Below are 25,254 nucleotides of genomic sequence, written 5' to 3' on the forward strand. Positions count from 1 at the left end.
TGATGATGATGATTTTGAAGACAGACAGAATGATGCATAGAGAGAATTTGTCAAGGCAAGTCCAGAAAAGGAGAGGACGCCGACATACCTTGGAGGTCCCTCGTCTTCCTATGTGCCCAATCCCTCCTGAAGGGAGTCAAGAGGACAGCACCATGATCCCCTGCCCTCCGCCCCCCCAGGGCCCTTCTCTGGTTAGTTACAAACCTCAATAGCCCCAGGACAGCTTGCCTGGTGATTGCTATTATTCAGCTGTCAGCTGGGCTTTAAAAACCCACCCCTCCCAGCCATCCAGTTACGGGAGCTTCAGAGCCCATTCTCCTTGCCAGGTGGAAACAGTGTTGAGGGCTCCTGCCTGCTTCCTGCAGAGACGTGCATTCCTCTCCTGTGGTCCAGAGGCTCCTCCTCCCTCTCAGCCTCCAGGCCGCTGCCTTTCTCTGGGGGACTTTCTTTGCAGTGCCGGCATCAGTGAGCAGAGAACAAAGTGGAGTGAGGAGGTGGGAAGGGAAAGAGGAAACTGTCCCAAAGCGAGATTGCTATGCTGTAGGGCATATTGTCTCAGAGTCCAAAGGCCCAGGTTCCTCCACCTAAGCTGCTGCTGCTGTATATCAGGAGGCTCAACCCAGATCCCCTGCTGGCAGCTTCTGAAACTTGCTCCGTCCCTGAGCTGCAGGGAGAGAAAGGGCAAGGAGGGGGAGGGGTCTGCTTTGACAATAATGAGTGGTGGGAGTGAGGCTACTGACCTCCCTGACCCCTTGATTCTTGACGTCTCTTCTCTGGTCCCTCCCATTGGAAGGCTGGGCCTCCTGCTCTTTGGCCCTAAGGATCTAGAGTACCAGAGACCAAGCCATCAGTGTCCTTCAGAACGAGCCTGAGAGAGAAGGCTGAAGAGAGAGGTTCAGGGCCTCACTAAGGATCTGTTTTGGGTCTCCAGCCCCATTCTCCTATAACGGTGCTATTTAACTTGGTTCTGTTTTTGAGTTCAGGTTTCCCTAGCTAGCCCTGGCTGACACCTGATCTCCTGCCACAATCTCCCTAGTGCTGGGATTACATGTGAGCATCACCAAGCCCAGATGATTCTTAGTCCTTTGTAAGGTAGAAGACTCCTTTGTATGATTCATAGCCCTAATGCTTGGTAGGACTGCAGATTATGGGTGACATTACTGCCATATATATATATATATGTATATATATATATATATATATATATATACATATATATATATATATTTTTTTTTTTTTTGCTTCTCAGCCTTGTGACCCAATTCTGTCACATATGCCTGGGATAATGTAGGTAGCTTTAATGAGAGAGCTATAACTGTTATTCCTCGGGGCCTATAGGGCCTTAGCGTGCTTCTCCGTCCTTTGGTTCTACTCAAGACCCTGCAGTGGCTTGAATAAGAATGGTCCCTACAGGCTCATATATTTGAGTGCTCGGTCAGCATGGAGTGGAACTGTTTGACAGGATTAGAAGGATTAGGAGGTGTGGCCTTGTTGAAGGAAGTGTGTCACTGGGAGTGGGCTTTGAGGTTTCAAAAGCTTGTGCCAGACCCCGGGCATGCTTACTCTGCCCGTGGATCAGGATGTAGCCCTTGACTACGTTTGTAGTACTGGGCTGACATCCTTCCACTGTCATGATGATGGACTAAGCCTCCAAAACTGTAACCCAGCCAATGAAACGCTTTCTCTTACGGGTTGCCTTGATCATGGTGTCTCTTCACAGGAACAGAACAGCGACTAAAACAGACCCCAAGAGATGCACTTAAGCCAGCCCGGGGCACAGGCCCAAGTAGACCATTAGTGATGACAATGAAACGAAGAAGGGAAAGGGGCTGTGTGCACCGGAAGCCACGGTGGGTTCCTCATGCTTTGCTGAGCCGCTGGTCCTTCATCTCCCCGTATGTGGCATGGGTCCAAGGTCACTCTGACCCTCTGACACTCTCACTTGGCTAAATCAGCATCTCTTGTTGGACATCTGTCAACTCCTGGCAGGATTGGGCTACTGACCAATCTTACTGGACTCTTCTGTCGTTCCCTGTCGTCTCTGTCCTCTGGGATTAATATTTTCTTGCATGAGCAGCCACAGACCACAGCCCTCTGTACGCCTGCTTCATTCTTCACTTCTTTCAGATGCATTGTGAGGGAACAAAGGAAATAATAGATAGTAAAGTTCCATGAAGCCTGGCATGGTGGAGCAGGCCTGCAAGCCCAGCTTTGGGGAGCTGGAGGCAGGAAGATCAGGTGGGCCATCTTTGGCTCTACTGAGAGTTTAAGGTCATCCTACTACACACAAGGAGCTATCACAGAAGGAAAAAAGGCTGGGGAGGGCGGCTGAGAGAGGCTCAGTAGTTAAGAGCTCTTGTTGCTCTTGTAGAGGACCAAGGTTTGGTTTCCAGTACCCACATGGTGGCTCACATCCATCTTTAACCTCAGTTTCAGGGGATTCGACCCCCTCTTATAATCTCTTCAGGCATCAGGCACACACGGTACACAAACATACATGCAGGCAAAACACTCACACAGATAAAGTAAAAACAAATACATCTTTAAAAAAGCAAAACAAAAACAAAAACACACAAAAAACCCAAAAAAACCAAAACAAAAAAGAAACAAACAAACAAAAACCCAAAAAACAAACCAAACAAACAAACAAAGCCACCACCACCAACAACAAAAAACCCAACAAACAAAGCCACCACCACCAACAACAAAAAACCCAACAAACAAACAAACAACAACAACAAAAACAACAACCCAGAAAGAAACCGAAGTAAATAAATAAAAAATTTCAAAAAAAAAAAACCTAACAAAAATGGCTGCAGACACTTAAGTGTGTTTTTGGGAGCCCTGGCTCCCCCTAGCATGGTATCTTAGAGCAGACTGGTGGGTAGCCAGCTCCTCTGCTTGGCCCTTGCCTCTGTCCCAGCTCCTCTAGGCTATAGCGGGGACTGGTTGCTTTCTGATTTCTGCTCTCTGCCCCTCTCAGTGTTCTCCAAATTTTGTCTTCTGTAAAATCTTTGCTGCCAGTGTTAGGTCATGCTGCAGGGATTGACCAGCATGCCAAGGGGTGTGGTACCTAGGGGCGGGGCTTCCCCTCTCCCAGAGACTCACTATATAAACCAGATATTTTGGTTTCACTGCCCCTTTTTTGCCACCTCTGCCCTTGCAGTTTTCCTGCCTCCCTGCCCCTTTTCCTTCCCTTCCCCCCACCCCCAGCACAAGCTTTCTCTTCCCCTCCCCCTCTTGTGCCACTTCCAATAAGCCTGCATTTATATATTGTAGCTTTGTCACCATTAGCTCAGTCCGATTATTTAATCAATCACCCTCTATAAACTACAGATTCCTTGGGGCTGGCTGGAGAGAGAGATGGCTCAGTAGTTAAGAGCACTGACTGCTCTTCCAGAGGTCCTGGATTCGATTCCCAGCACCCACATAGCAGCTCACATCTATCTGTAACTCCAGTTACAGGGGAACCTGACATCTTCGAAAAGGCATACATTCCAAGCCCAAGCCGGGTGTGGTGGCGCACACCTTTAATTCCAGGACTTGAGGCCAGCCTGGTCTACAAAGTGAGTCCAGGACAGCCTGGACTACAAGAGAAACCCTGTCTTGAAAAACCAAACCAAACAAAGCAAATAAAAGCCAGATTCCTAGTCCTGGTATTCCAGGGCCATCTCTGCATTCTGACCTGACCCTACCTGCCCACATTTACACATCCTAAATCAGGGTGAGGATGACAGAGCGTTTGGTGGAGGGGCCTGCCCTTGCTTCCCGGGCAAGCTCTCCAGCTGGGCACTTTATTCTAGTCCGCCTGCCCTCTCTGGGCCAGGCCTCTTTTATTTGGTTTTACTTATTGAAAAGTTCCCTATTCTTCAAGGCCTGACTCAAAGACACACACACACACACACACACACACACACACACACACACACACACACAACACCTTTGCATTTTACCCCTAAAATGCAAGTGGAGTATAAGCTCACTGAGATGAGGCACCGGAAGTCTGGCACTTAGTTCAGTTCCTGGCACATAGTAGGTGTTCCTGAGATTGACCATAGTACATGCGCTGCGTTTTGTTTTTCCAGCAGCCCAAGAACGGCCTTCCGATGCTGCCAAAAACAGGGTGTTGGCTGCCCAAGCTGACCCTATGATCTCTCCTCTGCCAGTATTTTCTTTTTTTTCTTTCTTTCTTTCTTTTTTTTTCCCCTGGAGTTCTTGCCCAGCCTAGAAGAGAGGACAGGGTTTACTTTGCACTTGCTGGATCGAATGTCATTTGGTTATAGAGACAACTACACGTGTTCTCCTCTAACTTTCCTCAGACCCGCCCAAAAGGCAAGAGGGAGGTTTATTTTCTATTTTCACTAGAGACCGGCAACTCGGTTTTGTTTTGTTTTTGTTTTGTTTTGTTTTTTCGTTACACGTTGCAAACCGCGGCCGAAGGCTCCCAGCCTCCTCCTGAGCAGGCTTGCTGGAAGCCCTGCAATAATTCAGCCCATTTCCAAGTAGACAAAAGTCACTTAGGCGCCCTGTCCCCCCACCTAGTGGAGAACCCAGGGACTCTCTGGTGCTTCTGGGGCCAGCGTTAGGAACTGAATCTTCCCCCATACAACGCTCCAATTGCGCTTCTGGCGGAGGTCAGAAATGCGCTCGGCCCCTTATAATGTTTCCAAGGGAAGGTTCGTACATTGGTGACTGTCCCTGGCAGCTGCCCAGCTTGAGACTTGGAGCTCCACTTGCCATTGGTCAGTGGTTGGAGTGACGCGAGAGGGGCGGAGCCTCATCAGCTGTTTGCGGGATGCCCGGAGCGGGCGTATTTTGGAAACAATACCGTGCGGTGCGCCGTGGCCTCCTCCCGCGCCAGCTTGCTCCCGCAGTAGCCGCTGCCCCAGCCCGCGCCACTGCCTCCCGCCGTAGCCCGGTGAGCGCCGGGGCGGCTGGGGGCCAGGCAGAGTTGGATCGTACCTCCACGGGGAAGTGGAGAGCGGAGTCGCACGACGCGTGGGGGGCCGGGGAAGGGTTTGGATTGAGAGCATTTGGGGTGACCATGAGGAATGGGGGTGCTGGGATGTGGGAACGGAGTGCAGAGAACACATTTGGGGTTACTGCTCCAAGAGAGGCTTTCGGGAAATTCGGAGTTAAGAGTAGGTGGGCAAGTGATCTTGGGGTGCACTGCCAAGCTCCCTGAGCGTTCTGGCCTCCGGGTCTGAATGTGGGGTGGGGCCGTGAGTTGTGGTGCATTTTGTCTCCCTGCGGAGTTTGAAGGCTCCTCTTCTTAACAGCTGGAGTTTGCCCCCTCCTTCCCAATCGAGTGTGGGCGCCAAGCCCCCCGAGTGTTCGTCACCCTGGACCCTGGTGCACAGCCCTGGCATCACGACTCGGAGGCTGAGACTCTGTCCTGGAGTCATCCAGGTGTGTGTGAGCGCGCGCGCGCGTGTGCGTGTGCGCCCCGCGCGCGCGCGCGCATTATGAGATCTTAGTTACTATCGAGGTTCATGGTTTTGGGCTAGTGCAGTCTCCTAAGAAGAGGAGGAGTTTAAATCGAGCATCCCAGTTGGAGCGCCGCGGTTCTGGGGTGGCTCCAGCGGACTTTAAGCCCTTTGCTAGGAATAAAGCACTCTCTGGCTCTGCTCTCAGGAAGTGCCCTCGTCCTACCAGTCTGGACATTACCACTTCAGCTCAGGGAATATGAGGGTCTCCAACTCTTCCCGATTTTACATTTGATTTTGCCCAGAGCCCCTCCGAGGCTCACAGACCAACTTGAGAGCCACCTGCAGCTCCCGTGCAGAGTGGGAGGGGGGGTGTCTCTGCGTTTTCAGAGCCACACCCTCTGGCTGCACCTCCCCCACTGTCCAGTCTAGGCAGGGGCTGAACTTTGGGGCTTTGCTGGAAGGGGGAGGGGAGTGATGGGCTTCAAAAGAAACACTAAGACAATGACTCCTGCTTGTGATTGGCCCTGGAGGGTCCCCACTTTGGTTGAGATTGCCACATTGCCAGAGACGAGGTTGAAGGACTGCAGAAGCCCTACAAGGTGACAGCTCTTGGTCCTTTATGTGGGATCTTTATTTTCTATTGCTGATAAGCTGGAGTTCCCCCTTACTTATTGGAACAATATCCAAAGATGTCTGCGCTGCCACCTTAGCAGGCATGGCATCTCCAGGGAGGAAGGCAGATATAGCTCAGGGATGGGAGGGGGTAGAAAGAAGGTTGAAGCAAGAACACCACAAAGCTTGCATTAGGGAAAGGAAGGTTTTTTGAACTTTAACCGAGATTTCTTTAAAGACTTAAACCCACAAACCGCTTGGCTTGTCTTTCAAAGGCAAGACGGTGGGGTCCAAACTCCCGGTAATCTGCAGCGGAGTCTGACCATTGCAAAGTTTGTCTTTGCGTTGCTTTAACCATTCAGGTGCTTGCTGGTGTTTCTGGTTGCCTCAGGGGCCCCAACTGAGGCGGAGACAGCTTGGGAGCTCAAGCTGCCCGGTGACTCCAAGTGCAGAATTTCATGAGCCATCAGGTAGAGCGAGAGGAACTTAGCACTAAGAAACACCCCACAGGGTAGGCAGAGAGAGAGAGAGAGAGAGAGAGAGAGAGAGAGAGAGAGAGAGAGAGAACGCGCAAGCACAGCGAGAGGGCTGACTTTCACTTCCTTCTGTGAGGCACGGTGCACCTATCTCAGGTTCGGCTCTGGCAGGAACGGGAGCCTGAGTGGATGAGGATTTGCAGTCACGGAGTAGAATTAGCTGGCCGCTTTGCGGAGGCTGATTCAACCCTCACGATTGACCGGTGGTGGCCAGACAGCACCGCTCCGCTGGAAGAGAGCTGAGCCCGGAAGCTGGACTGGTTAGCTTAGGTCCTGTGTTCCAGGACACTCTTGCCGCCACACCACCGAGCCTGTTTGTTGTGTTGTGCAAGGAGGGGGTGGAGATGTGCAGTAGGGTGGGGCTTAGCACGTTAGGAGGGAACCTGGCTACACTACAATTGCTGGCTTTTGTTTTTGCTGCTAAAGCTCAGCTCGCAGTTAGATGAGAGCTTGGAGGTTCCTCCTTAGGGCAGTTGTGTGTGTGTGTGTGTGTGTGTGTGTGTGTGTGTATGTGTGTGTGCAAGGGTGTGTGTGTGTGTGTACATATGTATGTTGTAAGCACTGTGTACAGTTAGGAACTGTCCCCTTCTGTGCCTCCACAGTCACTTACTGAGGCTAGTCTTGCTTATGTTTAACCATGTAGTTGCACCTGATCCTGCCTACCCCTGCTATTGCTCTTAATCCTCAGTGTCAAACATTGTGAACTGCCTAGGTCAGAGGAGGTGGGAGGGAAGGGTGGCCCTGGTGGGTGCAGGGAAGTGGTGTGGAGGGGCTCTGATCATCGAGGCAGTCCACGAACACTTTGGAGGAGAATGTCACCCTTGGCAGTGTTTTGTTGCCAGGGCTGGGTATGGTCAGAAGTTGGCTTGGCTCCCTCAAAGAAGAAGAGTGGAAATGGAAGAAGGGGAGGGAATCCTAGGTCTGGCCTCAGGAGGACAGCATCCCAGATGCCTCCGTTGTTCTCTGACAGGAGAGATGGAGCCACCTCAATGTGTGGAGGAGCTGGAAGATGACGTGTTCCAGCCTGAGGATGGGGAGCCAGGGACACAGCCTGGGAGCTTGCTCTCCGCTGACCTGTTTGCCCAGAGCCAATTGGATTGCCCCCTCAGCCGTCTTCAGCTCTTCCCTCTCACCCACTGCTGTGGTCCTGGGCTCCGGCCCATAAGCCAAGAAGACAAGGCCACTCAGACCCTCAGCCCAGCTTCCCCAAGCCAGGGTGTTATGCTGCCTTGTGGGGTGACAGAGGAACCCCAAAGACTCTTTTACGGTAAGTGCTCTTAGCCTTAGAGACTGGGGGGAAAGAGGGGACTTTCCCTTCCCAAACCTGCTCTTTACTGTTGCCTTCCTCAAAGTGAACAGCCTGGCCTATTGATTGACTTTTATCCTCTTTCACCTGTGCTTGGGCCCCCAAAAGGGCAAATTGCATTGCTCTTTCTGTTCTTCCTGGAGGGAGCCTTGAATCCTTGCCGTCTCCTTTCACATCCTATGTCTTCTCAGGGGCTCTGCCCTTTGGGCCTTTATGAAGTGGAAGGGAATCGTAAACTCCGTGTTACTGTTAACACACTCGGGAGAAAAGCCCAGCCACTTCTTATACGGAAGGTTCCTGAAGACAGAAGGTGGCTTCGAGTTGCCATTGGGACTTTCTGTGCTTGGAAGGGGAACTGCAGAAAGAGGGTTGGGCCTATCTGGGCGCGGTGCCAGCAGAGGGGCTGTTTCCAAGACTAAATCAGACAAGACCCCTTCATTTGTGGGCTTAAATGGTTTGTTTTATGAGAAATATGCCCTCCTCTGGCAAAAGGGCAGGGTTAGACACTTGGTCTGTTTTCTTCTTTTAGCACACTGGCCTGCGGAGGGAGGGTAAAGGCTCAGAGGTCATCCTGCTGTGTCTGCGGGAGCAGACTGAGGAGCCGCAGCACGTAATCTCTGAGGGAACTGCCCATAGGGCACTTCTGGAAAAGCAGTTCTGGCGGGAGTCTGAGAAGCTGGGTGAGGGAGGAGGCGGGAGGTGGCGGGCGCCCCCAGCGGCCGTTCTGTTGCCAGCACTCGGTGGGCCGACTTGGCTTCTCTGTGGGCCTCAGGAGTTTCCTCGCTCGCTCTTAGGCTGCTGCTGCTGCTGCTGCTGCTGCTGCTGCTGCTGCTGCTGCTGCTGCTCTGAGACTGCTGAGCCCAGCTTTCCCTAACTGTACTAGAAAAATGAAGACACTCTGGGGGCTTTGTTTGTTTTGCTTTTCTCTGTCTGCCTCGCTCAACCCAGAAACTCTGGAGAGCTTTCCCAGAGCAGAGCTGCCGCCACCTGAGTAATGCAGTGAGGTCTAGGATGGCTTGATAAATCAGAGAAGATTGGCATGTTCATCATACACATTAGCACCCTGCACTCTGCATGATATTGAGAGAGGAGTGCTGAGGAGAAGGCAGGGTCTATATTCTTTACTGTTTTCCAGCCTAAGTGTGTGTGTGTGTGTGTGTGTGTGTGTGTGTGTGTGTGTGTGTGTGTCATTGAACTCAAACCCTTGAGTGTGCTAAATATTCAGCCACTTCTAAACTACACCCTCAGCCCTTGTACCAACTTTTATATTCACGGGCAGCTGTCCAGGTTTGGCAGAATGCCCTGGTAAAGGCAGGCCGCTTCCTCTTCCTTCTATCCTGAGATTTACCAGGTCTCGGCCAGAAAGGGCTGACATGGAGAAGAAAGGCTAGGGGTAGAAAATGCTGAGATGTGGCTCCTCTGTCCTTACAGGCAATGCGGGCTACAGGCTTCCTCTCCCTGCCAGTTTCCCTGCAGGCTCCCCTCTTGGGGAGCAGCCCCCTGAAGGACAGTGGCAACATCGAGCGGAGCTACAGATCGCCAGAAAGCTTCAGTGCATCGCAGACCAGTTCCATCGGCTTCATATGCAACAAGTAGGCATGAGGGTTGGGCAGTGGGGCTGCGAAGCTAGGGCCTGCTTTTGTCCTCTGGTCGGTAACCCCTGGGTTCGCATAGACTGAATGGGCACACTTAGCGGAGTACTCTCCAGTCCTCTGGAGCGCTCCAGCTACGCCCTCAGCTTCACAAGAGGTGGAAGATGTTGCGATCCCTCTCTGCCCCTTGGGGGGATAGCTTCCTGCAGTCTGGTCTGACGAACTCTCCAGACCCCAAGTTGGGGGCTTGCCTCTCGCAGAACGCTGCAGTGAAACTGAGCAGTTGGGGGTGTGCCTGGCCGAGGAACAGTGGGAAACCGGTAATCAGTCCTGAGATGGGGCCTGAGTCGGGAAAGTGGTAGAACCGGTTGAAACCTGACACTTCCCAGCTGGGGAGCCCCTCCTCACCGTCTGTGTCTGGGAACCCAGGCACCGGACTCTGGAGATTGTACCTCAGAGTCTCCCCAGACCCACGGCCGGCGGCGGGGCGCTCTGCCTGGTGCTTGGCCGGCAGCCTGGCACCAGCCCCGCCAGGGCGGAGCATCGCGTGTCAGTCGAGCATGTGGCAGAGTCCATCAACAAAGGCGGCGGCTGGCAGGCTCGTGCTGGAGCCCGTTGTGCCATGGATGGGAGGCTGTCCTGCTTGACAGCGCAGCCACCGTCTGTGCTGGGCCCCCAGGTGCTTAACCCTTTCCGGGCAGGCTGGCTTTCTGGATGGCTGCCGAGGCAGGGGCGGAGCCTGGGGCTGGATCCTTGCTGGTACAGATACTACCTGACAAAGCCACAACACAAGGGGATGAACACAGTCTCTACCTGTGGGACTGTGTTCCTATACCAGCAGTGTGTGTGTGTGTGTGTGTGTGTGTGTGTGTGTGTGTGTGTGTGTGTGCGCGCGCGCGCGCGCGCAGATGTGCAGGAGTGTGTGTATACATCACAGAACAAGTAACTGTCAGGGCTGGTCACAGCTTGGCATTACATGGGCAACTTCAGATGACCAGAAGAGTTAGAACAGTAGTAACCTTGACTTGACAGACTTGACAGACACACCATTGCCTGCAGCAGTGGAGAGAGGACGTGACCTTGAGTTTTCTGAGAACAGAGGGTTATTGGTATACCAGTTCTCTTTGTCAGGGAGGCTGAGAGACATTTGGGGCCACAGCTATTTCTGATGGGTTTTACCAGCCCTTAAGAGATTTGAAAGAGGGTGGTCCCATGCTTTGTTATAAGGCTAATTGCTGTGGCCCAGCCGCAGTCCCCATTCCTTCTATGAGTATATTGTACAAACTTGGCTTAACGAGTCCCCTCCACTCCACGTGTGGCTCCTTCTGATTCGTATCAGTCTCTTGGCCTCCTTTCTGCCCATTTAATCCACTTGGGTTGTACAGGTCCATGGCTCAGCCCAGCTCAGCGCGTCTGGTCCTCATACTGAGGAGGATGGGAAGCTACCGGTGCCGTAGACTCTGGCCTCATCTACAGCACATCTGGAAGGCATTCTTTCCTCATTTGCGATACCCTGGCCTCTCTCAGAGCTGCTTCCCAGCATAGTCCGCTGTCCATTACTGAGCTCTGACATGCTGGGGGACCAGTCTGGAGGCCTCCTCACAGCTGGACCTCCTTGGTTCAGAAGAAGACTCTGTCCTGAGGTCTCCCTGCTCTTCACTGGCTGATATGTTGGTTCTTCCAGTTTAGGGCTGCTTACTGCTGTCAGTTCTACCTAAGGTGCTAGCATCTCATCCAGAGCGCCCCCAAGAGGTGAGGAAGAGAATTGCACGAGAGGATGAGCATGTTGGCTGCCTTTTAGCCTTGTAACAGACCTCAGTTGTTGCTGTTGTTGTTGTTTAGACAGAGTCTCTGCCCAGGCTATGTAGCTGAGGATGGCCTTTAACTTCTGAGTCACCTCTTAAGTTCGGAGACTGCAGATGTGCACCATGATGTTCAATGTATGTGGTGCTGGGGATCGAACCCAGGGCTTCCTGTATGCTAGGCAAGCTCCACCTCCAGTTCCCTTGTTGTTGTTGTTGTTGTTGTTGTTGTTGTTGTTGTTGTTGTTGTTCTTCTTCTTCTTCTTCTTCTTCTTCTTCTTCTCCTTCTTCTCCTCCTCTCCTTTGCCTGTACAGCAAGATGTGGGGTATAACAAAGATGTAGGATGGCATGCTGGCAGATTGGGTATATCAGTTGTGTCCCCTATGCCCCCCCCAGGGTGGGGGGGGCATCAGGTTTCAAACTGCTCTGGGTGTTAGTTGACATTGGCCACATTTCTTATACTGTGCCCCCCCCCCCCAGGCCATTTGTTGCCTCACCGTGTTTCCCCCAGGAGTGTGGCTGGTGGAATACTAACCTGCCTCCCCAAGTGTCTGGACAGGGCAACTCCTTTGACTTCACAGGCAAATATTTATAGGCAGAACTCAGTCAGGTACTGTTCACTGCTGGTTCCTAAAGCAGTGAGAAAGTTGGAGGTGAAGTGAGTGGAAGTAAAAAGTTCCCTCCAAGCCTGGTGGGGTGGCACACGCCTTTAATCCCAGCACTTGGGAGGCAGAGGCAGGTGGATCTCTGTGAGTTCGAGGCCAGCCTGGTCTGCAGAGTGAGTCTAGGACAGTCAAGGCTACACAGAGAAACCCTATCTCAAAAAACAAAATGGAAAAAACAAAAGAAAAACCAAAAAAAGGGTAGGTTGGTGGCCTTGAGAGCAGCAGATCTGGGAAGAATTTTCTCTCCTGCCTCTTACATAAGCTGTATTTGTGAGCAAATGATTTTAGTCACACTCAGACCTCAGGGTCCAGCGCTAACCTTGCAGGGTTGCTGTGAAGGGCCTTTGGGAACTGTAGTACAAAGTACTATTGGCCTGGGCTTGTAGCTCAGGTGGGCATTAGACACTTGCCTAGCGTCCTGGAGGCCGTGGCTTTGATGCCCAGGGCCTACAAAAAACAAAGACAAGAAAGCATGGTAGCTTGGGCAGTTGAACACATGCTACTAGCAAGCCTGGAGCAAGGCAGGAGGGTTGTAAGTTCAAGGACCACCTGGGCAACTTAATAAGAAGACCCTGTCTCAAAGAGGAAACAAGGATATAGGTCAGTGGTAGACAGCTTGCCTGGTGTGTGCGCCCATACACGATGAATTTGGCCTTTTGCTTGGATCTGACTTGTTCGTTCTCTGAGAGATCTTTTGGAAGCTGTACCCAGATTGATGTTTGCATAGTTCATCACCTAGCAACTTCTCTGCCCAGCATCCTGGATCCTTTGTTCTGGGAGTCCCCGACTGCTTCCTCCTGATCCTTAGGACGCTCTGCTCTCCGTGTTGGTGAGTGCTTTTCTGGAGCAGGGACCGTATCTAATGAGGCCACTCCAGCTCTAGAGAGAACAGTCCTGTGCAGGGGCCCCAGAGAATTGTCCCAGAGCGAGAAGCACTCCTAAGAGCTATCTTCTGTCCCAGGAGTAGGAGGTCTACGCGGGACAGTTCTGGGGGGGGGGGTGAGGGTGGTAGGGTTGGGGGAGGGGTCGCTGGAAGCTCAGTGTTCGTGAGAGCCTTTGTGGGGCTTGGGGGCCCTGTGTTTGCTCTGTGGCTGGCTCTGTTTATATCACTCGCTATATTTAGCTTCTGAGTCATCAGCGTGGCAGACTGGAGGCCGAGTTCCCCACACACTCTGCACCTGACTGTTCTTCCAAGAGAGAAGGCCTTCAAGTTCCGGGCACTTCATCTCTCTCTACCCACCAAGGCAGGCCATAGGGATGGGGGTTAGCTCTGGTGTGTTTTCAAGGGGGGGGTGGGGTGGGGTAGGAAGACAGGATTAGAGGGAACACAAAGAAGAGTAAGGAAAAGTGCCCGGTTGCCTTTTGATCCATGCCTGGCAAGCCAAGAGGGCACATTCCATGACCAAAGCAAGAACAGTCTGCCTGTGTGCTGAGAGGAGGGTTCCAACCTTTATCCTTGCCCAGTCTGCCTTGTCCTGTCCAGCAGACTGACCCCAAAGAGAAAAAGAACAGCCAGCTGCAAAGGCCCCAAGTTGAGAGTGAGCCTGGGGATTTATTCTCCATTGCAATCCCTTTTTGCTCTCCTCCCTCCCTCCCTCCCTCCTTCCCTCCCTCCCTCCCTTCCTTCCTCCCTCCCTTTCTCCTTCCTCTTTAACAGAGACACTTCCTTCTAGAGCTCTTCAGAACTTGCCCAGTAGTCTCAGGGAACTGGATTTAGATAGAGGGAAACTGAGGCACCCTGAGGGAACTGGGTAAGGGGGCGGTCAGTAGTTTCTACTTCCTGGCTATGGAGGTAGGGACATGGGTAGTGTTCCACGGCACTGTCCTGCCTAGCCACTTGACCCCTACCCCCACCCCGACCCCCAGTGACCAGATCCGGTGACTTTGCAGTTGTGTCAGAAGAAACCCTGCTACCTCCAGCCAAGAAGCGGCTGTTCTAGGATGCCCTTTCTCCCTTGGAGAAGAGATGGGCTTTGCTTTGGCAGTTGTCACATCCTGTTAGTACTGTTGCCTGTGCTGAGAAAGCCCTTGGCAAGGAGTATGCCTTTCCTTTTCCATTTTGCTGTGTTGCCAATCATAGGGTGTCTGGGCAGGAGCACACTGGGTCCCTGGATGACCCCCTGGGTGTCAGACCCCAAGTTAGCTTGAAAGCCTTGAAACCTGAGCTCAACTGCCTCTGGCTGCTCAACATAGGAAGGCTGGCCTGTCCCAAGGACTGCATGTGTCTGGGCAGGAGTGGCAGGCCTGTGAGCAGAACGAATATGTCCAAGCACTCACAAGTGTACACCAGGCCCAGGGGCCAGTGGATAGTTAGCAGAGTAATCAGGTAATTGGCAGAGTGGCCTTGCTATTCCAGACCCTTTGTTCCTATTTTATAGAAAATAGGCTCCCAGAAGCAAACCAACATGCCTGTTACTCTGGAAGTGACTGGACTCGCAGTTGTGAAGATCCGGTTGATTCTAAGATCGTATTTCTGCCTCACCCCCCCCCCCCCTGTTTCTTGGCAAACGCATGCCAGAAGGCAAGGATATGATGGAGCTGTCATTTATCACCCTGACCAACCTGACTCCTGGAGTACTTAGTCCTGTGTAGATTGTAAAATAAGTGAGGACCAGGTGGTAGCTGAGCCGTCTTTGTGCCCCGTTACAACTCTTAGCCCTCTGGGTTCCAACAGACCCTCCATGGCTTGAGCAATAACATCTCCCGAGTTCCGCAGCTGGAATTGTCCTAAGGTTGCCTTATCATTTGTCCCTGCTCTCGGCCACAGGTTTTTCCCTGCATCCTTGGCCTGGGTGGTTTTCCAGGGCAGGAGAATGAGAAAGGGCGTTGTGCAGATCCCTCGGTGACGCAGACCGTGCAATTCTGCACTTTGAAGTAAATGAGGGTGGTTTCAAAACGTGGTCTGCGGCCCTAATTTCAGACCAGTCTTTCGTTCTGTTTGGTCTTCAGTTAGCTCTTCCTCTGAAAGGTTTTCCTTTTTTCTGGTCCGCATCATCCTTTCTGAATAGTTAATGATCTGGGAACAATGTCTTTAAGCACATTAGGGGAGCAGTTTGGTGATGGTTCTCTTAGCAAAGGTAATACTATTTGCATAATGTAAGTAAATACTGCCGGTTTTTTCTTTTCCTAAGACAGGGTTCCCCAGTGTAGCCCTGGCTATCCTGGAATTCCCTCTGTAGACCAAGCTGGCCCTGAACCCAGTGATCTGCCTGCCTCTGCCTCCTGAGTGCTGGGACTAAAGGTGTGTGCCACTATGCCTGGCTGACACTACAATATATTAAGGGAAGAAAAGGTTTGTCGCATTGGAGAGGCAGCTCAGAGGTAGAGCTCTTGCCTAGCATGCCGAAGGCCCTAGGTTTGATCCCCAGCACTGTAAATAAATAAATAGGTTTATTGCATCAACTTGCATGGGTGTTTTGCCTGTAGGTTTGTCTGTGTACCATGTTTGTGCGTTCCCTGCTGCCCTCAGAGGCCAGAAGAGGGCATCAAATCCCCTGGGGCTGGTTATAAGCCACCAGGTAGGTGCTGGGAATTGAATCTAGGTCCTCATCAAAACAAGTGCTATTAACCTCTCCAGGCCTCCTCCCTCCCTCCCTCCCTCCCTTCCCCCCTTCCTCCCTCCCTCCCTCCCTTCCTTAAAAAAAAAAAGAAAAAAGAAAAAAAAAAAGAAAGAACAGCTTGGGGTTCAGAAATCAGGGATCTGAGTAACTCATCAAACTTGCTTAGGATGTTGTTTGTTTTTTGTTTTTTTCTGAGACCCTGCTTCCCCACCTGTAAAACATGGTTGGTAATGTCTGCCTGTCCTAGGACCCAGTGAGGAGATATGAACACACCAGGTCTGAGATGGTACAAATTGCTGTTCGGTACATTTGCTTTTCAAGGGTTAGGTCGATTGAAAAGCTCTTCTCCTGACTCTTTGGGTGACTTAGCTGAGGGGGAGCTTCTGGAACACAGGTGACACATGAAGCTCCCAGAGGGCAGGAATTGAATCAACAGAGAGAGGCAAAAGGGCGATTCTTCTCCAGGGAGGGCCGGGAGCAGGCTTTGTGCTTACTACAGAGGCCCTGTGGGACCAAACGCAGTTTGACTTGTGTAATCTAGCTGTGTCAGATACCACAGCCAGCCAGACAGAGCTCTTTTCTCTCTCCTTCCCCCTCCCTCTCTCTTTCTCTTTTTACTATGGGGCCTCCTCCAGACAAGAAGCTGAATCTGTCACGTAAAGGACATCTCTTCACCTGGGCAGACTCCAGGCATTCCTGGCCTTAGAACAGTGGGTGACCTTGCAGGTCTGATGTGTCCATAGTCAGTCCCCTGCGTACAGGTTGAGAACCCACAGTGTGTCTTCCAGCCTCCCCACAACACAGGACAAGTGGCCAAACATTCCGTTGTAGTGCCTTGTTCACGGGGCATTCAAACGCTTAAACATTTAAACATGGTGTTTATCCTTCCCCTGACCATAGTAGGGAATGGGGGGTGGGGGGTGGGGGGGGGGTAGGTGTGGGTGCGAGGGATGGGGGAGGTAGGGAGAGTGGGGTGGGGATGGGGGTGGTAACCCAGGTTGGGCTCTGGCGTTACTTGTGTTCTCTTAGCTTTCTTGTTTAAACATTTGGTCTTTTGCTTAGGGTGATGGGGCGTCTGTATACAGTGGCGTTCAGAGAACAACCTTCAGTGGAAGACATTCTCTTCCACTCTATGGATTCCAGGGTTTTGTTTTATTTATTTATTTATTTATTTATTTTTGAGACAGGGTCTCACTATGTAGCACTGACTGGCCTGGAACTTGCTGTGTGAACCAGGCTCACAAAGATGTACTTGCCTCTGCCTCCTGAGAGCATGTTGCTGCCATGCCCTGTGGATTCTAGGACTCGGACTCAGATCGTAAGGCTTGGCAGCATGCACCTTTATCCTCTGAATCATGTCGCCAGCCCCCTTGAACATTTTCTATTCTTTACTTCCATGCGTGGGTCTAAAGAATTGTGAGTGGGAGGGCTTTGGGGTGTTTCATCCCCTGTCCCCGGTCTCTCATTTTGGGTCATTCCCCTGTGGTTTCGGAGAGCTCCCCGCTTGTCTGGGAGAGCTGGGCCCTGTTCCAGGGCTTTGCCCTCAGCAATGGCAGATTGTATGCTGGGTGCCGGGCCAGGTGCCCGGCAGACTCTTTCCTGGTTCCCCCTTCCTTCTCCCGCCTCTGGAGGGACCAGTGCTCTCTGCTGCTTAGCTGTCTTTGTATCCTTCATCCTGTTTGGGAGAGGCTGATTTCCTTCCTCCGCAGTTTCTCTCTCCGGCCTCCTCTCACGTCCTTTTTCTTTCCTTTCTCATCAGTCTCTTTTGTTTGAAGTGGAGAGATATTTTGTTTCTTGTTGCTCCATGTAGTCAAGGATTCTTTGACTCTTGGTGCTTGGAGGCTTGCTCTCTATTTTTGGGGTGTGTGGGAGAGAATGAAGTGCCATGTTCCAGGTTTGGTTTATGGCCTGGGAGTGCTCAGGGTCCAGGGATTGGCTCCCAGCTCTCCCTAGCCAATGCCCAGGCCTGCCCAAGCACCGCTGTCCTCCTGAAGGCGATTGTGGTTACAAACTCCTTGGGGTTGGAAAGTACCTCAGTGGTTTCCAAAGCCTGGCTGTGGCCTGGCTGCTGCAGAGGCACCTGGGCAGGGTCTACCTCTGGCTCAGCCACCAGGGTAAGACACTGGTTTAGTGGAAAGAGGTTAAAAGGCGCTGAAGAAGGTGTCAAATTAGGAAGTGTTTTCTTGTAGGCTGTAAGATCTCAAGTGGCTTTTATATTCTTGTCTGCAGTTTCTTCTATTTTATGGTGTTTCTACAATGAATATGTATCGTTTTATTATTTAAATATACATTTTCCTTCAGATCTTCCTTCCTCCCTTTCTTCGTTTTTGCAGCCCTGGGGACTGAATCCAGCGCCTCCATGTGTGCTAGGCAAGTGATCTACCAGTGAGCTACATTTCCGTCCCCCTTCTGATTAAAAAATATATACTTATTTTCACTATTTTTAATTATATGCATGTGTTTATGTCTATGTGTGGTTATATTCACGTGGGTGCAGATGTCCTTGGAAACCAGAGTATCAGATCCCCTGGAGCTGGAGTTCCAGGTGCTTGTGAGCCACTTAATATGGGTGCTGGGAACCAAACTTGGGTCCTTTGCGAGAGCAGTACACACTCCTAACCACTGGGCTATCCAGCCTGTCTGCCTCTTCTCACTTTTAAACTGTTACTCATGGAGTTTGTTCAGTATGTAAATTCCTGGGCCCCTTCCTTGGACATTCTGACCCTGTTGGCGTGGGTGGAACCCCAAGCACTCTGTCTTGTGACACTGTTGGGTTTAGGAGCATACATCTAATAGAACACCAGTGTTTTCCTTACAAACAGGTTAGTGAGAGGTCCAACCTAAAGCAAGGCTCTCTGGTTCCTGATCTGAGGTTCTTCCTCGGATCTCCCTTAGTGCTTTTTTTTTTTCTAAGTCATGAGCCTCTCCGAAACCTCACTCAGAGACATGGCGCTGGCTTTTTTAATCAAAGGCTGGCCTGTGTGCGCCACCATCTGCACTCGTGCTTGCCCCCTCCCCTTGCAAGCCTTCCGCCATCCGGTCTGACCGCTCCCCAGCTCGAAGATGGCTTTTCTGACTCTAAACTCTGGCCAAAAGATGGGGTAAGGTTGTTGCCCAAAGAACCTACAGGCCCAGGAAGTTCCCTTTGTAGCAAGTGACCTCCACTAGTAGAATTTGGAAGAAACCAAGGCATACAGAGATGGGATGTGTGCAGGCTCTGTGTCGTAGCATTATGAGCTTCTCCCTTGGTGGTTAAGTTACTTTGGGTGTAAAGGGAAGGATGGCAGGTCTTTTCTGACACAAAGAACGATGACTTGGTGATCTTCAGTTATCTCATCAGTGATGGGCGTGATAATACAAATTCATTTCATAGAGCTTGGAGAGGTGATGGGTTTTTATCATAACTAGAAGAACACTTTTTATCCCATACTGCGCCCTGAACCTCAAAATTCTGGGTGATCTTGTTGAAAAAACCCCCACATTGTGGTTCAGAAGGTTTGCATTTCTAGTGGGCAACACAGCGCTGCTTCCCACCTCCTGCCTTTCCCCAGGCCCCGCCCCCCCCAGCCCCCCAGCTGCCGGCCCTCACCACGATGCTGAGGCTGCTGTCCTGGGGCCCACACCTCAGGAAGCAGGAATGTAGAGCAAGCAAGTGCTCAGTATGGAACCACCACAGTCTTTTCTATTCTTGTTGCAAATCAGAGTTGTTATTGTCACTCTGGTTTTTGTTTTGTTTTTTTTTTTCAAACAGGTACCTGAGGAGATTGACAATGCGAGCAGACTGGCCTCTCCGGGAGGGACCTGTCTTTTCTTGGGGGTCTCCTGTTGCACTCATGACCTTTGCACCTGTTGTGGGCAGCAGGTGGGGAGGGATGGTGGCGGGAGCGCTCCCAGCTGCTGCAGCGCCAGAGTCTCTAGCTCTGCAGCTGAAGTTCATGCTCATGCGGCTCTACTGGAACCAGATTTTGTTTCCTCTTTTTACTCATCTTTGTTTACAAAACACGAGGAAGCCATCAGTCTCCCCAACGCCTCTGCCAGGCTTCTCTGTGGCACACCCCACTTCCCTTAACCCTCTCCATGTCTCCAACTTACTCGCCAGTTCCCACACTCCCTTCCACCGTGGACGTGGGGTAGTCTGTGTCAACCTCGGCTGGACACTGTAGACACTGTATTCCTCTTTGTGGCTGAAGGCAGTTGGGGAGTGGACCCACAGCCTGCTTGGTCCCTGGGGAGGGAGGGGGAACTTGGGCCTGGATGGAGCTTCAAGAGTTTCAAGAGTCCAAGAAACCTGGGCGGTACAACCTGCTTGTCTTACTAAAGTTGCCTGGTCCGGGCTGATGGTTAAAGACTGCCTGAGGGAGGGCCCCCCTTTCCCCTGGACACCTCACATCAAGTTACTTGCTGATTGGGCCACTGAAGGAATCCAGATCCAGCCTGTGCTGGCCTCCTCTCTGCACACTAGGTTTTTAATTCCGCTGTCCACTAAGAATCCTATGGAGAGCGCGGCACTCCCCCCCCCCCCCCAGCCTGTCCTCCCCTGCCAGACAAGGAGAGGACAAAGACCGCCTCTTCCAGTACTCCCTTGTCCCCTTCAGGCCTCCGCTGGCCTCTGGGAAATGCTACCTGTATAGACAGGACACCAGCCAGAAAACCTTTGTGCTTCTGACCTCTGAACTTTGCCCTCTGGCTTCCCAGCCTGACAGTAGGACCTGGGATAACCTCCAGGGCTGGTGTGCGTTCTTTGTTTTTGTTTTGTTTTCAAGTGTGTTCTTGCTTAACGTTTAATTGGCTCCAGTCAGTAGGAAAGCGCTCCAAGAGGGATTATTTATGGCTTACTGTCAAAAGCAGCTATAAAAAGGGCAGCCCAGAGCTGGGGGTGCTGAAGGGGGAGAGGGCGGGCTCTCTCATACAAGCGTGTGTGTGTGTGTGTGTGTGTGTGTGTGTGTGTGTGTGTGTGTGTGTGTGTGTGTGTGTACTGGATGAAATCAGATTTTTGCTGCCTCAGCAGTGTGGTTTAAATTGAAGATTAACCCTTTGACCTTCACAGTGTCAAATCACTTGCAGATGGAGGCTCCCCCTCCCCCTCCCCCCCTTTCCTCTCTTGTTGTTCTCTGTGTTCCTTTGGAATGGGGGAGAAGGAGGGACTTCTTGTCTTTCTCGCTCAAGCAAGATTGTTGTTCAAGTAGCTGAGGCTTGGGGGTGGGGGGGTGCTCAGGAGCCAATCTGATTAAAAGCAGTACTTGGGTAAACTCTGGAAAAATCCTTGGAGCAGGGGAGAAAGTCTGGTCCTCCGTTGCACACAGTCCACGCAGCCCAGCCTGGTGTGTTTTTAAAGGCCCAAACTGGAGTTGTCTCTGGAGTTTTGTCCCCTGTCTCCCCAGTTTGCTGGATGGCACGATGGTGCCAGCCAGAGATCTGGCATTGGGAGCCTGTATGGGAACCAGCAAGGAGCCCGTGGTCTGAGCCGGTGCCTGGCATCTAACGGTCATCTCTTTCCCTTACAGCACCAGCAGAACCGAGACCGTGCTTGGTGGCAGGTCTTCCTCTTCCTGCAAAACCTGGCCTTGAACAGAGCCGAAAACAGGGAAGGGGTGGGCCCCTGGTGAGGCCGGGCTGCCCTTCTTGGATGGAGCACCAGGAATTCAGTCTGGAACTGGACAGACATCTGGGAGGACAGATACTGTCTTGTCCAGTTTTGCTACTTTTCGTTTTCTTTCTGTGTGTACATATAACATGCCCCAGTGGGATCTTCTTCTTTCCCTGTTCGGAACCCTCCGCTGGGAACGGGGACTTTTGTCAAACACTGTTGAAGGAGAGGCAGCCGTGTCTGCTGGTGGAGTTCCTAAGGCTCTGAAGATGACCCGCTGGTAAAGCTCTCCAGGAAGTGGAGGGGGAGCGTTTCTACTGGAGTTGGTTAAGTCAGATTAGACTCCCAGTACCAGCAAACGTGTCAGCCTTCCCTCATGCCTGATGGAAACATGGCTTTGACCCACCAGAACCTTGGCTGGGAGCCCTCCTGGCTAAGCATAGCAGCGTCTTGGCTAGCCAGCTGTACGTCTGGGTTCCCACTTGGCACAGCCAGTGCCCACCACACGGGCTCAGGGATTCCTACCCAGACCCTGTCACCTCCAGGAGACCTCAGGGAGGGTTGGACTTCTCCAAGAACCCCTCAAAGGTGCCACAAAATCAATCAAGCTTGATAGGCCTCAAGTATGACTTGGTCCCACATGGAAACCCTTTGATTGGTCCCAAGGTGCAAACTACTGCCACCTTTGCTGCCTGGGTGTCAACCGTGCGTGAGCCAGGAGGCCCAGTCACCCATCGTGTTGTACCCAGCAAGCAGCCTGTGCCTTTGTCAGCTCTGTTTTCAAAAGACCCTGCCAGCGACTGGACTGGATTGGACGGCACCCATCTCGGCCTCAGCACTTTGAGACTGGGTGGGTTTGCTGGGGGCGTGGAACAAAGCAGCCACCCTCACTGCCAAGTCAGCCCCAGGGGCTCCTGGGAAATGTGTACCTCCTCTCCCTTCTCCCTGGTCCTTTTCGGTACCTAATGGGATACAGGAAGAAGCTACAGCAGTGGCTTTGTCAGCTGAAAAGTGACTTTTGAAGTGACAGACAATGTTTAGAAATATGGAGCCAGAAGAGCTGGGTCCATATTTCCTTTTAGTTTTCAGTGAGGCCAGAAAGGAGAGTTCTAGAACCTTGCAGGATCTCAGCTGCCTCGGAACTTCTTCCTCCTCTCCCTGCTGCAGTACTCAGGGAGGGAAGCAGCCGATCTTAGTCGCTGGGTGTCCCCTAAATTGACATCTGGCAATTAAATCATAATTATATATATATATATATGGAAAGACATTGGTGCTAAAATGAAGATGAAGCAAGGCTCAAAGAAAAGATGGCCTCGCCAAACAAAGAAGACCCCAGGGTTATTCCAAGAAATCTGAAGGAGGAACTCAGTAGACTCAAATTGAGCAAGCCCAGTGACTCCCATTTCTGTGGGGGAGGGGCGTGGTCTTCAGTTCCATAGAAGGGCAACTGATTTCCTGGGTGTACAGTTGGGCAGGTTCCCACTGCATAAGGCTATCCACAGAGGTCCAGCCTGTGCTCTGCTCTCTAGGCTGTCCATCCTGACATGAGGCTGGATCTGTTCTAAGGAGGCAGTGTCTTCCCTAATTTGCACAGAGATACTGTGTGCGCTCTCAGCAGTCCCGAGGAGGACCTCAAAGCATATGTATGAGCCTTTGCGCTTTCCTGCGCTGACGACCTGGAGATAGTATGTCCCCGTGGCCATAATCATTTTTCTCAGGGTGTATATCTTGGTTTGTCTGCTAAGAAAGTGGGTTCCTCTTTGCATGGAGAGGGGGCCCAACTAGTGAATATGAAGACTGGTTCCAGGGCACACTAGCATTGTGAAGCCCAGCCTTTCCACATCTCCCCCCTACAGTTTAGATGTATGGGGGACATATGTGCTCTTCCCTTTCCTGGATCAAGACTATGAAGGCAGGCTTCCGGTATGTGTTGGTAACATGTGCTCAGTGATACACGTGTGCCCCTCCCATACAGAATATTGTACATTAGTCTTCAACACGGCTCAGCAGACTTTCCATCTGTGCTAAGGCACAGCTGTCAGCCTCAGAGACCTTGCCAGGTGCAGGCTGGGTGCCCTATTGGCCTGTCCTGACAACTGAGCCCAGAGTTGGACCTGAACATTGAGCCTGGGGCCGGGTAGATGCTGGTCAGAATGCACTGTCTCCACTTCGGGCCAAGCCAGGACCAAACTCAAAATCTTTGAACAAGCCAAGGTAAAATTTAAAGCCTCTTTTATCTTCCTCCAACTGAATCCAGGCTGGAGTTGAAACTCAATGGTAGGAATGCTTGCCCAGCAGCCTAGAGACCCTTGGATGGATCCCCAAGACTGTCAAATATACAGAAGAAATCCCCCCCCCCCTCTGCACACCACCAGCTCTAGGAGGTAGCTGGAAACTCCAGGAGGCTAGCGGTTCCCCTGGCTGCTTGCTTTAATTGGCCAGTGATCTGTGCTTGGTGGATTGGCTTTGGTCTCCCAGTCCAGCCCCAGGACTGCTCCACCCCCGTAGCCTCCCCCAGCTCCAGGAGCCTGGCTGTCTCTAGTGAGGAGTGGAGATTCAGATTTAGGGGAGGGAAAGTCTGACCTATGTGGTGACCTGTAACCAGCTGAAGGCAGTGGGCTTTTGTGGTGCGCTGAGGATGGTGGTGGGAGAGGGGCTGGAAAACTCGGTGTGGAAATGCCCTAGAGGGACAGAAGCCCCATATTCAGGGGCCAAACTGCTCTCCTAATTCACAATCCCCAGGAGGCATTTCTAAAAGCCAGTGCACAGATCCAGAGGGGAAACATCCCCCAAGTCCAGTCACTGACTGCCCCCCCCCCCCGGAGGCCGGGTGGTGTGCACTCCTCCAGGCCCCACGGGCTCTCTGTTTCAAAGTCTGGCAGTGCCGTTCAGCTGTCCCCAGTGGCCTTGTCTTGCTCAATCAGAGGTGGAAAAAGATCACCTCCCAGTGACCTCCCTCAGGCCCCAGGGGATGGGGCCATGTCCAGAGCTATGTGGCAGAGTTTGTTTCCAGGGCCTAGAGAGGCCCAGCTGGCCCTGCCTTGCTGCCCCAGCCACGAAACCCAAGCCCAAAGCCTGAGCGTGTCGGGGAGTGGGTGTTGGGGACAGTCTAGCCAGGGCCCCTGTCTGCCCCAAGCTTTCCAGGAACTAAGCAGTGAAGTCACTGTGACCGTCCTTGTCAGTGAGGAGAATAGTACTCTGACAAATGCTTTCCCTTCTGGGGGATGTGACAGGGAGTGGAGTACAGGTGCGTGGAGTAGCCAAAGACATCAGTGTTCGTGCCTCTGCAGGACTTTGGGGAATCAGTACTGTGGCCGCCACCCCCCTGGTGGCTCTGTGACGATAAGGACCTTTGGAGGCAGGCAGTCCTGGCCTGATACCCTGGTAGGACAGGGTGGACCCACAGGCGTTTAAAGTGGCCTGTAGGCCAGGGGGACAGAGGCTTGAGGGAACAACAGAATAAAGCTGGCCTCTTCCACATATGCCTAGCGTTGGCCAAGGTGCTATGAGGTATGTGGTCCCAGGCTTACAGTGCCCCTCTCTCTACAGGCATTGGATGGCCCACCCCATCTCTGGGTCCACAGGGACTGACAGGTGAGACCCAGTGAGATGTAGCACTTCATGCACGCCCCAGTTTAGTTGGCCTGGGTTTGGGCATTCTGCCTTAAGGAGAGGAGGAAGGGGGACCATTATTTTTTTTTTTTTAACCTGTACATAGTGCTTGGCGTTTTGTTCTTGTTCTTGTTCTTTGCGTTGTATACATGTGTAAATATCCTCTCCCCCATCAGCTGGTACAATTTTTAATAAAACCATCTAAGGCAAACTTGTTCTTTATTTTTCTAAGGTGTGCCCCTGCCACCCCACGTTTTCATAGAGCTGTTGGGGGCTCTTGTCCCTGCCTTTCCCTTCTTGGAGTTGGGAAGAGCAGTCTGGCTGCACAGTAGCAGGGTCACAGAAGCCCACGGGGCAGAGGGACAATGGAGGGGTCAGCCTGGTCCAGGGCCTCTGACCTCTACCAGCTGAATAACCTTCACAGTGATAGCGCCTCAGCCTTCCGTTGCTCCCTGGCTCTACTTCCTGGAAGCATTGAAGGGGATGTGCCACAGGCCCTGGCCCTGCCTCTTCTGGAACCCAGCTGTGGCAGCCTCTGTGGTAGAGATAAGC

The 25,254-nt window shown here is 52.1% G+C and overlaps 1 protein-coding gene across 4 annotated transcripts; it reads left to right on the forward strand.

The window, feature by feature from the left end:
* The first annotated feature begins 4,766 nt into the window (after positions 1-4,766).
* BMF (Bcl2 modifying factor) lies at positions 4,767-24,913 on the forward strand. 4 transcript variants are annotated; one of them, XM_084777127.1, is made up of 5 exons: positions 4,767-4,918; positions 5,280-5,409; positions 7,548-7,844; positions 9,315-9,475; positions 21,008-24,913. In XM_084777127.1, the coding sequence occupies exons 1-5, from the start codon at positions 4,796-4,798 to the stop codon at positions 21,107-21,109; spliced, it is 813 nt and encodes a 270-aa protein (XP_084633253.1). In that variant the 5' UTR covers positions 4,767-4,795; the 3' UTR covers positions 21,110-24,913. The 4 variants fall into 4 exon arrangements, with proteins under 4 accessions (XP_084633253.1, XP_084633254.1, XP_084633255.1 ...); XM_084777128.1 differs by lacking the exons at positions 4,767-4,918; positions 5,280-5,409 and adding an exon at positions 5,885-6,028; XM_084777129.1 differs by lacking the exons at positions 4,767-4,918; positions 5,280-5,409 and adding an exon at positions 6,627-6,673.
* Positions 24,914-25,254: the final 341 nt, after the last annotated feature.

The sequence above is a fragment of the Acomys minous genome (assembly GCF_964271855.1).
Source record: "Acomys minous genome assembly, chromosome: 3".
Classification (NCBI taxonomy): Eukaryota; Metazoa; Chordata; class Mammalia; order Rodentia; family Muridae; genus Acomys; species Acomys minous.